The sequence below is a fragment of the Martes martes genome (genome assembly GCF_963455335.1).
Source record: "Martes martes genome assembly, chromosome: 5".
NCBI lineage: Eukaryota > Metazoa > Chordata > Mammalia > Carnivora > Mustelidae > Martes > Martes martes.
Window position 1 is genome coordinate 150,385,332 of NC_137892.1, and position 12,094 is coordinate 150,397,425.

General features: G+C 34.2%; 1 protein-coding gene across 1 annotated transcript in view; it reads left to right on the forward strand.

Annotated features, from left to right (window-relative positions):
* The window catches only part of CDH18 (cadherin 18), a gene marked incomplete at both ends in the record, with an annotated part of 317,410 nt that overhangs the window by 279,998 nt on the left and 25,318 nt on the right, over window positions 1-12,094 (forward strand). The window contains one exon of the mRNA XM_080804279.1: window positions 7,735-7,852. Within this exon, the coding sequence (XP_080660405.1) occupies window positions 7,735-7,852 (118 nt within the window). The remainder of the gene's footprint in view (window positions 1-7,734; window positions 7,853-12,094) is intronic.

Consider the following 12,094-nt stretch of genomic DNA (forward strand, 5'->3'; position numbering starts at 1 on the left):
ACTAATGAAGCTTTGAGACAAGGTTATGGAGAACGGACTGATTGGTCCATTTTGGAGGGTCCGCAGGAGTGACATGTGAGTGACCATTGAGTAATATTGGTACTAAGAGATGATTAGGCTGGAACAACAGAAAGGGTCTATATGTATTAAGAACATGGGGACAGCAGAAGAAGCAGAGAAGACCTTGAACAGGGGTCATGAGTTTGGATATTGCATGGCAGCTAGCTAAAAGAGCATGGCAGTTCTGAGGAAAGCCCAGTGTGGCTGTGGCACATAGAGGAAGGAGAAGTCTGAAAGGGGACACACATTTGTGTTTTTTTGTTTGTTTTGTTTTTCTGCTTTGTAAAAAATTACACACACTTAGCAGCTTAACACAATACTTATTTGCGATCCCAGAGTTTCTGTAGGTCAGATGTCTGTTCATGGCTTAGTTTGATCTTTGCAGGGGTCTCATAAGACTGCAGTCAAGGTTTCAATAAGGATCATGTTCTTACCTGAGGCTTGAAATTTCTTCTAAGCACACCTAGTTATTCGTAGCATTACGTTTCCTTCAACTATAGACCTCAGAGCTTCAGGATTTTCCTCAGCTCTTCAATGTTTCCTGGAGTTTCAATATCCCACCCACAGTTTCTTGCTATATGGTTTCCTCCATAGCCTCCATAGCCATTTCATCAAACAAGTAAGGAGAGATCTGTAAAGTCTGTTAGAAAACAGTCTTGTATAATGTAATGTCATCAGATGAAGGGTGTATCAAAACTTTTGCCATATTCTATTGGTCAGAAGCAAATCACAGGTCACACCCAGACTTAATGAAGAAGGGACTATGGAGAGGCATGGGTTCCATGAGGAGCACTTTAAAGTCTGTCACAGGTAGGGGCGCCTGGGTGGCTCAGTCGTTAAGCATCTGCCTTTGGCTCTGGTCATGATCCCAGGGTCCTGGGATTGAGCCCCACATCAGGGCTCCCTGCTCAGAGGGAAGCCTACTCCTCTTCCTCTCCCACTCCCCCTGCTTGTGTTCCCTCTCTCACTATGTCTCTGTCATATAAATAAATAAAATCTTTAAAAAAAATTTACAAAAAAACCCATAAAAATAAAGTCTGTCACAGGTGGATCTAGAGAGATAGAAAAGGTCTAGGTCCATTGGAATCAGATGGTCCCTTTTACTGTTTTTGTCAAACCAGAATGACTGTTCATCCAAAACTACTTTATTTATTTCAAAAAAAAAAAAATATGGAGGGAGGAAAGGGCAGAGGGAGAGACAGACACACAGAAACAGAGAGAGAAAATGTTAAGCAAGCTCTACACCTGACATAGAGCAGAACATGGGACTTGATCTCACAACCCTGAGATTGTGACCTGAGCCAAAGTCAAGAATCAGACTCTGAACAGACTGAGCCACCCAGGCACCCCCATCCAAAACTACTTTAATTCATTTTAAAGTTTGTCTTAAATTATAGTACTGAGAAGCATTGCCCATGTATTTTTGTAGAAAGAACAACCAATAATGTGCTAAAGTAATCATTGTTTATGTTTTAATACTTTCTGAGGAGGTATTTGTGTAGATATAAATGGAAAACTGTTTTGTTCATATTCATTGCCCATAAGAAAATTAGAAAATATAAGGATAAAGTGAATGAGAATTGTATCCAAAAGTACTTACAGATTATGTATTATATTATATTATATTATATTATGTTATAGTATGTAACAGTTAATATATTAATATATATTATGCAATATATTAAGATGATCACTTCAGAAGCTTAAGCATTTTTCCGTACCACATTTCAAAAGCAGGAAGGTATTTTTCAGTACAGATATCTATTGATTTATTTACTGAAGCCTATTTCAGTTGTGTCAGGGCCACAAAGCAAGTTTTAATAATTTGCACAGGATTGGCCTCATTATTTTCTGTATGACAACAAATAAATAAATAAACAAATAAAGTGAGATACCTATTCAAAAGTATTGCTAGGGAAAAAAATATTGCTAAAAAAAAAAATCCATTGGAAATAAGGACACCTAAATAAGCTAAGAATCACTTAAGCAATAAAAATTAAGAATATTTAAACGGAATAATAGTGAAAATACATTTTATTGAAAAGGACAAAAAGGGAAATTTGTTTTCTACTCTTTTTATGATAAAATATAACTTTATATCAGAATCTATCAAGGATATAATCCCTTACAGAATCTTGGTTTTTTTGATCCATAGGTTATTCAGAGAATTCAAAATTAGATCATTTGAATGTGATACAAAGACTTAAAAATCCAAACTTAAGCTAATAATTGCATCAACCATTTTTAGATATTCTCTTTTTAGGTAATACATTTCTTTTTCTCTTTCTTTCTTTTTTCTTTTTTTTTTTTTTTTAACTTCAAGGTAATTTCAAAATTTTTAGGATAGAGTGAGATGCTGTATTGGGAACAATACATACTTGCTAGTCCTAGCCACCTTTTCAGGTAAAAGCATTGAAATTTGGGCAAATAACACTCAGTCCTTGTTCTTGGATTAATTGATTTTTCTCCTGTGAATGTTCACATGTGTTCCCAAATCTAAAACACTGGTATTAGTTTTCGAGATTGAACTCTCTCCATATTGGCCAGTGACCTTGACCTTTTCCATTGACCTCTTGATCCCAGGAAAGCTTATTCATGCACTCTCTCCAGGTCATCCTCTCCTGTCAGTGCCAACTTGCAAGCCTGGGTCCTTCTGTTTTACCCTTCGCAGTGACCACCTAAGCTTCATAGCATTTCTAAGAAATGATTTATGTGACATCCACAAATGCTTTCTTCATCTCTAAAATAAAGAAAATTGTCAGAATTTTAGGGCCCTTCCAAGCCTGAAATTTTGAGTATATGACTAGATGAGTCTCAAATTCCTTTAAATGTGGATTATTTTATTCTCCTCGCATGAGAAGCCATTCCATATTTTAGAGAAGGCTAAATTTGTGACAAAAATATATCTTTATCTTGCGGCTCCCCTTAGCCATTCAGATAGTATTTTTCTTTTCTTCAGAGAACTGTTACTGTTTTCAGAAAACAATCACTAGACTTAGCAACCTTAAAATCTAATGTATATAGATTTACTTATGTGATTATGGATATTATCCTTTAAAAACTGTATTCATAGTTAGCATCATTTTTTAGCATCATATCTTTAATATTGTATGATTTTAGATGTCACATTAAGATACTTGGGTTCTTTGTATTGCTTAAGTATCCATTTCTCTAAACATTTGTTTCACCAAAATGAATTAAAACTTTTTACTGAAGTAATGAAAAGCCATTTGAAAATATTGTTTATTACACTCTTATTTAAACAAACCATTGTCAATCTCTGTGGTCAATTTGTATGATTAACCTATTACAAGGGAAATGGTCCAAATCTTTCTATTCTTTAATTTTGCCGCCTTTGGTTCATTTAACCTTATGTTTGTAGCGTTTCTGGAGGAACTTTGTGTGTTTTGATACAGAGTAGGAATAGGGAACTCTATTTAAATAACGATTTGTTGAAATAGGTTTTCTGAAGCATATTTGTTATTGCCCAGCTGTACAATGTCTCCTCTTCCTGTAACAATTGCTTTTAGAATTACAGGCATCTTTATTATGGATGCTTTGTGTCTAAATATAGCAGCATGTGGCCAGGGCAGAGAATGGTGTCTTTTGTGAAGCAGAAGTTTAAACCACCTATAAGAGCAGAGGTCACGTTGAATCGGGTATCAATATACCTGAACTGCAGCAATATATTTCTCTGACTTAATAAATTTTCCCATTCTGTAAAAAAAAAAAAAAAAAAAAAAAAAAAAATTAACTACCCTGCATGAAAGAAATATTAAGAAAAAAACCATGCATATGTGAAATTTGAGGTCAGTTCCCGAAGTAAAGTGATTTCATAATAAATGAGATGGGTCTACCCATAGAAATGGAAATATAAATGATGGGAATTCTATCTTACTTATATTGACTTTCCCCTGTGTGTGTGTGTGTGTGTGTGTGTTTCATTACAAAGTAAACTTAGGAAACATAACATATATCATAGAAAATTATATTACCTAACACCAACCTACCTCCATCATGTCCACTTAGTAACAATAAACTTTGTATGAAAAAAGTACCTTGATCAGTAGAGATTTTACACCAAGATTTTCTAAAGATCGGGGTGCCTGGGTGGCTCAGTGGATTAAGTCGCTGCCTTCGGCTCAGGTCATGATCTCAGGATCCTGGAATCGAGCCCTGCATCGGGCTCTCTGCTCATCAGGGAGCCTGACTCTCTGCCTACTTGTGATCTCTCTCTCCCTGTCAAATAAATAAATAAAAAACCTTAAAAAAAAAAAAAGATTTTACAAAGATCAACTCATTGAAACAACAGAAATTAGTGTTATTATTAAATAAATGTATGATCCCACTTGAGATTCTATTATAAAGCAAATTCATTGATTAATTTAAATAAGATACACCCTGGTGGTGGGTATTATGGAGGGCATGTATTGCATGGAACACTGGGTATGGTGTATAAACAATGAATTTTGGAACACTGAAAAAAAATTTAAATTAAATTACATTAAAGAAAATGAGATACAATGTGCTCCATAGAATATTCTTTTAATTTAAATGTTTAGTTGCACTAGCTCATTTACCTAACATTGTTTGTGTATATCTGTGACACTGACTACTTTGATGTTTTCCCCCTTTAATAAAGTACTCAAGAAATAACAGACCATAGAAAACACATTTAAAGAGGCTGATACATTTATTTGATAAAAGAAATACAACATTGATTCTAATTAGTTTATGCTAAAAGTGAATCATTATTCATGGGCATTACCAAAAACTGCAGCTTGTAATTATTAATAAATACCAACTATCAATTTGGACTCCCTCCCCCCTTTAGTAGAATAAATTTGTGACTGTGTTTCTCTCAGATCTTTCAAAATAATCAAACACTTTATGCACTAATTACATAATATGCACAAGATAGAAAAATATCTGAGTTCAGTTAGAATGATGAGAGACAGAAAATAAATTGTTATGGATTGTACATCACCCGCAAGTTACCACAAATTACACAAATGGAGGGCACAGGTATCACAGTGTAGATAAATCATAACTGACAAAAGGGTAGAAAATATTGATGACAGATACATGGCACTTATCTAGATATCTGCCAGAAGCTTACATCTTTTAAAAATCACATACAGGTTCACTTCTGAGGTGGTTTTCATAATAAAGTCTAAGGAAACAATAAATTGAAATCTATTTCCTCCTGAAAAGGAAAGGTGATTAGTAAACAAGAAAATTAAATAGACCTTTCCCCGTCGAGAGAATAAGAGGATATCTCCAAGTTCTAGATAAAAGCCAAGCAACATTCTAGGTTTTTGGAAGTATTTTTCAGAAGCATTATAGAAGAATAAGTATGGATGCATGAGGCACATCCTGCAGGAATTCAAGACGAATTGTTCACTCATAAACAAAATGTAGCCATCAGCTCATCATTTGCTGTGGAAACAAGATCAAGAAGTTTTTGAGAAGACAAATTTGCCATGACTGAGCTTCCTGGTAAATTCAGATTTGAAATTACTTGTTTAAAATGGAAAGTATATTTTACTAAAGATAACAGTAAAACAGTAAAGCTATATTATGAATTATATCAGTGTTTAACAAATAGAATTACATGTTTGTAAAAATTTAAAATGGGAAGAAAATAATTGTCCTAAAGAAGTCATAAGAGGAAATATAAAATAATTTAGTTGGCTTAGTTTAGTTGTTCTTTGCCAATCTCTTCCAAAATCACATTCCAAAATAAGAAGTGAATTTGCAAACATGTTAGTAGGTTATAAGGTATCATCGAGAAAATAGGATTGTGCATTGGAGAATGACAATGAGCAAGGATTAGGGGAGATAGGACATTTATTTTCAAAAAGAAAAATGTGTATCTATTTCATTTAACCCCAAAGACAGTCTTGAAAACTTGATATTTTTATTTCAGTTTAATATTAAGTACCTGAAACGTAGAGAACGTAGGCATGTTTCTCAGTTTACCTGCACTCTGAACTCCATGGAGCTTTCCATGCACTCAAGAAAAATTGTCAAATTGCTTCTGATTATCCATCAATTTATTCTACTATCAAGTCAAAGCCAATAAGAAGGGGGAAAAAGAATCTATCCAGAGACCAACTGCAATTTAAACAAAAAAGAAAGCAAACGACAAGGAGATATGTAGATTTTTCATCTTAAAATTAGTAGTGTGAAGTGAAGTTAAGAAGAGAAGAATGATAGAAACTTCTTGGGATATGTGGGGGTTGGGGGAAGCTTTTACCTAAATTTCTTGTTGAGAATACATTCTGAGCAATAGAGAGTCATATGCAGATATGGATAAAATAGATTACTTTCTATATAGCTTAAAGCACTTTCTTCACTTCCCCTTCATGAAGACACATGCTTTTCTGGTCCTACCGTCACTGATGACTCCTTCTTAGTACTTTTACGTTCATCTTCATCTCCCTGGCCAACTAATGGACTCAATGCATGGAGGGAATTTAGCTTTCACCGGCTGTACGTATTGGTAGACTATTTCACTTGGAAAAGATTGAAATGGGATGAAATTGAGCGAGATGTTTTTAGAAATCATAGCAATTTTTGAAATGAACACAGTATATTTCACATGCAGGAAACACTTTCTTTTTTAAGATTTTATTTATTTATTTGAGAGAGAGAGAACATGAGCAGAGGGGCGGGGTGCAGGGGAGGGGCGGAGAGGGAGAAGCAGGCTCCCTGCTCAGTACAGGGCTTGATCCCAGGACCGTGGAATCATGACCTGAGCCGGAGGCAGATGCCTAACCGCCTGAACCATCCAGGCACTCAAGGAAACATTCTTTTTGTGGCTTCTTTTCACTCTCTTACTTTTAGTTTCTCTAAGGAGGGGCTAGAAAAAGGACACCTAAGCATTAGGATTTTTTTTTTTTTTTAAAGAGGAAAATATTATCTTGCGTATTAGTTTGGATACTTCCTTGCTAAGAGTGTAATGGCTACCGCTGTGGAATTTGCATTGTTTTTAAGCCACCTAATTTCTCTGCTCCATGATGTGCATAGTCCGAATTTTAGAATTGCTTTCTCTCAGCACTGTACGAGAAGTATTCCATAAAACTGTGAGTGGTTTGGTTTTGCTTCTGCTACCATTTTAACAGTTTTGAGGCACATCACGAACCTTTAGGGTCTCACATTCCTTATCTTAACTATGTTAACATAGAGGGGCTAGGTCATGCACTCAAAGGTCCCCGGAAATGGTAAAAATAATAGGACTCCACTGTTTTTGCATTTACTTACTGAGAACGACATACACTGCAAAGCTGTTCTACAGGAACACTAGGATATTTGTATTTGTACAAATAATACTTCCTGTTTCCTCAAACAGGTGTTCTTACAAAAACTTGCAATTAATTGGCCCCAAGGTACTGTAGGTGATAAAGAAAAAAAAATTAAGTGTTGGTGTTATGCCAGAAAATAAAGCGTGGATGATTATAAATTGTTCCATAACCTGTTTCCTAAAATCTCATGCAAGAACAGGCCGGTTAGCTGGGACATTTATTACTTGAATTTGAAAAGACTCAGGGTGGATAAAGGGGTCTTTTAAAAATCCTTTTGTGATGGCAATTAAAAATGCTATAATATAATTAAAATCAAAGGAATAAGTCAAATTAATTTTCCTATTTAGTCTTTGTTTTTTCTCTTCAGGTGATTCATACCATCAGTGCCACTGATAAAGATGATTTTGCAAATGGACCAAGGTTTAACTTTTTTCTTGATGAACACCTATCTATAAACCCAAACTTCACTCTGAAGGACAATGAAGGTGAATGTGATTTACATATACTTTCTAATCTATGTGATATCTGTTTTGACTTCGTGTGGAATAGGCCTGAGCAGTTTTGCTTTATGCATACATACCCATGAACAGCTTGCAAATCAGCATTTAAAGTCAGTTTGATGTTAATGTGTTATGATCTGTGAATAGCTTGTATTTAAAATTGAGCCATATGTACAAATAACTTTCATTGAGTTTATTCAGAAGCATCCCTTTAAACAAGAGATGTACATATAATATGCTCTTGGGCAAATTTTAAGAGAAATCTTAGCTGACAAACATGTTTATGAGAGTTGCTTGCAATTGCTAGGAGGTAGAAAAATTTTAAATTAGGAAAAATGAAAAATATGTCCTAGGGACAGTTAGGAAAGGAAATGCAATGTTTGAACTCATCTTGCATTAGCAAGGCTATCAAGATGTGGTGTACAAATTATATTTCCTCTTGTTATTATGAGTATTTTTCAAGATGTGGGTAGAAAATATGCATAATTGCAGAATATTGTGGAAATTCTGAATTGCTTTTGTTTAAACTTCTGTATTGTGTGAAGGAAAAAAGAACACCATAATTTAGTAACTAGAGAAGATTCTCATGTTTTAGGTGCGGTAGATTTCTCAAGGTTGTGTAAAACTCCACCTTCCTGTAAAGGAAGCATTAAATCAGTCAATATGTGCAGTGTTCTGATTTGTGTCAACTTTCTTCTTCCCTAAAACTACCTTTGATCATGCTTATCTGAATATGTTATTATTTGGAACTTAACACTGGCCTCAGAATGCTGTGAGAGAAACAATGGTGGATACACTTAGGAGTAAACATTTAATTCCCTTTCTGTACCCTCAGGGAGACATATTATATATACAATATCACTAAATGTCAACTCACTAAAACATTATGTCCATTTTCCTTAGCTTCTTTAAATTACCATAACAAGGATACCAAATTGTACATGTGACCATAACATGGTTTACACAAAAATCCAAAGCTGCTTATTCTTCTCTCTCATTTTAACTTCCTTATGGTCAGCTCTACCTATGGAAATACTATATGGAATATAGTATTTATGGTATTTAATACTATATGGAAAATAGTATAATATGATATATTATATGGAAATACATATTTGTGCCTGTTTTTAAATGACAAATTGTTATAATTGATCACTATACATTTATATACATTTGGACATCCCATTCTACTATCCCAAATATATTTACTGTAATTAACTATGGGAACTATATAAAAAAAAATTTAATGCATATTTCCCATATTTCAGATAATTGTGTAATTTGGGGAGCATTCAACTTTCTGTCTTGGTCAGTTAAAATCACACCTCGATCCCTATATTTATATTTCAGTTGTTTCTTTTGCCATTTTTTTAAAGATTTTATTTATTTATTTGACAGACAGAGATCACAAGGAGGCAGAGAGGCAGGCAGAGAGAGAGGGAGAAGCAGGCTCCCCTCTGAGCAGAGAGCTCGATGCGGGACTCAATCCCAGGACCCTGGGACCATGACCTGAGCTGAAGGCAGAGGCTTTAACCCACTGAGCCACCCAGGTCCTCCAGCATCTTCTCCCATCCTGATAAAGATTTTATTTTACATTTTAAGTAATTTTAATTTGATGATACAATCATGAAGATTTGACTTGGATTTAAAGGTGTGTTATAGTCAACTTATTTAACCTATGTAAGTATAATTCCAAAAGTATTTTTAAAAGAAACAAGAGAATTTTACTATTGTCGAGACCCACTTAGTGACTGAAAGTTCTTCATAAAAAGTTTTTATATCTGGGGCGCCTGCATGGCTCAGTTGGTTAAGCAGCTGCCTTCAGCTCAGGTCATCATCCCAGGGTCCTGGGATCAAGCCCCATGTCAGGCTCCCTGCTTGGCAGGAAGCCTGTATTCCCCTCTCGTTCTGCCTGCTTCTCTGCCTACTTCTGCTCTCTCTCTATCTCTCTGTCAAATAAATAAGTAGATGAAGTCTTAAAAAAATTATATCTAGAATTTATGAACTTAATGCATGGGTATATTCAAAAGGGCTTAATTCAATGATTTGACATCACTAGTGGTGGGAAGTCATTTTAAGGAGGTCCCCTCAAACATATGCATATGCACACTTTTAAAAGGGTTTATCGTACTGATGTAAATTTTTTAACATTTATTTTAACCATATCAGTGAATGCTTAAGCCAGCTATACTATGTCAAGTATGTGAGGCCTCTAGACAATTGTGTAGGGATAAAGAAGTTTTAATCTATGTGTAAGACTATTTTTTTTAAAATATTGGGAATTGATAAAAGTATAAATAACACAGGAAAACTTCTTTTGAATAAGTAACAACAATTTCTAGAAAAGATTCAAATGCATAGCTGAAAACATGTGCTTATGAAAGCAGACTTGATTATTCTAGATAAGCCAAGCCACCTAACTTTCCAAGCTTCAGTTTTTACATCCACAAATTATGGTTTTTAAAATACCCACTTTAGGAGTGCCTGGTTGGGCTCAGTCAGTTAGGTATATGACTCTTGGTTTCAGCTCAGGTCATGATCTCAGGGTTGTGAGGTTAAACCCCATGTGGGTCTCCATGCTGGGCGTGGAGTCTGCTCAAGATTCTCTCTCTCCATCTCCCTCTCCTTTTGCCCCTCTCCTCCAAAAATAAATGAATAAATGAATAAATGCATACATAAATAAATAGATAGATAAAAAAATACTCACTTTGGAACATTGGGAGAATAATGATACCATATAAAAGATGGATTTTTCTCTAAACACAAGGCAGCTACAGATAATACTATGTAAAGACGAGATTAAAAATGGAATAGCCATACCAAAATGAATATACTCATATACGTATATGAACCCTTATGATAAACATAAACACCAAAGCCAAGCACAAAATTAAATCCATGCTAGCATATGAGAATTTTGAAACTATTAAGCCTCAAGGATAAAGAGAAAGAAATGTATAGTATCAAAAAGAAAATGCAAAATAATTAAAAAGTAATGATAATTAGATTTTTAAATTTTTTAAAAGATTTTATTTATTTATTTTAGAGAGAGCCTGGGGTTGGGGGAGCCCAGAGGGAGAGGGAGAGTTTTAAGCAGCTCTCTTCTGAGTGTGGAGCCTGGGAGGGGCTCATCCTCACCACCCAGAGATCAGGACCTGAGCCAAAACCAAGAGTCAGTTGCTTAATTGACTTGCCACCCAGGCACCCCGATAATTAGTAAACTAGATTCCTGGTTAAAAAAACAAAGAGCAGAAGTTGATAAAAATCATCTGCTCAAAATGCTGATGAGAAATAATTTGCTAATATCAGCCTTCTCTAGAGTTAGTTAAAAATAGTAAGCTATCAGGAATGAAGGAGGACTCATTATTAAAGACTTTTTCCAATGCATAAAAATAAGTTTTTTACATTTAACTACTGACGTTTTGGCAAATATATTGTATTAATCTTTGCCTTCAGGATCTCTGCAGAATATAACACATAAGAAAAAAATCTTATAATTCATGTTTCATTTCATATGTTAAAACTTGAAGAGTAAACACTAAATTTTAATTAATAGCATAAAAATCTGTATTTTCCAAAGCAAGAAATGTTTTACAGAAAACTAAATAATGAAACTTATTTTATCAGTAGAACAGAACACCAGAAAGGAGAATAAAAGATGAAAAATAAAAGCATAGGAAACGATAGAAGAAAGTAGATATTCATTCAAACATTCTGTAGGCATTATCAAACTGATTATAATTTTTAATCAAAGCTATCTCATATTTAAAATGGCAAAAACAAATCAAATAAATTAGTCTCAAATCCTTCTGAATCATTATAGAAAAAAAATCTAATATATAATGTTCAAGTTTATCCTATGTAAAGAACAGTATCACTGAAAATATAAAACCATGCAAGAAATACATTTACCAAATTAATGAATCAGAGTCCTCAGATGTTCATATTAATTTATAAATTAAATATAATTTTAACAATAAACTGAATTTAGTAATCTGTTAATAAAATGCAAATGGCTAAAGATTAAACATAGCAAGAAAGTACTGGGAAAAAAAGATGAAGGAGATACATAGTTATCAGAAAGAGAAGAAAAGAGGGCATATCCTAACAGAAATCAAGACATTATAAAGATGAATGTAGTGCGGGTAAACCCAGACAGTTGGATTTTCTTTTTCTTTTTCTTATTTATTTATTTATTTGGTAATGCAAGTGCATGACTTAGGCATC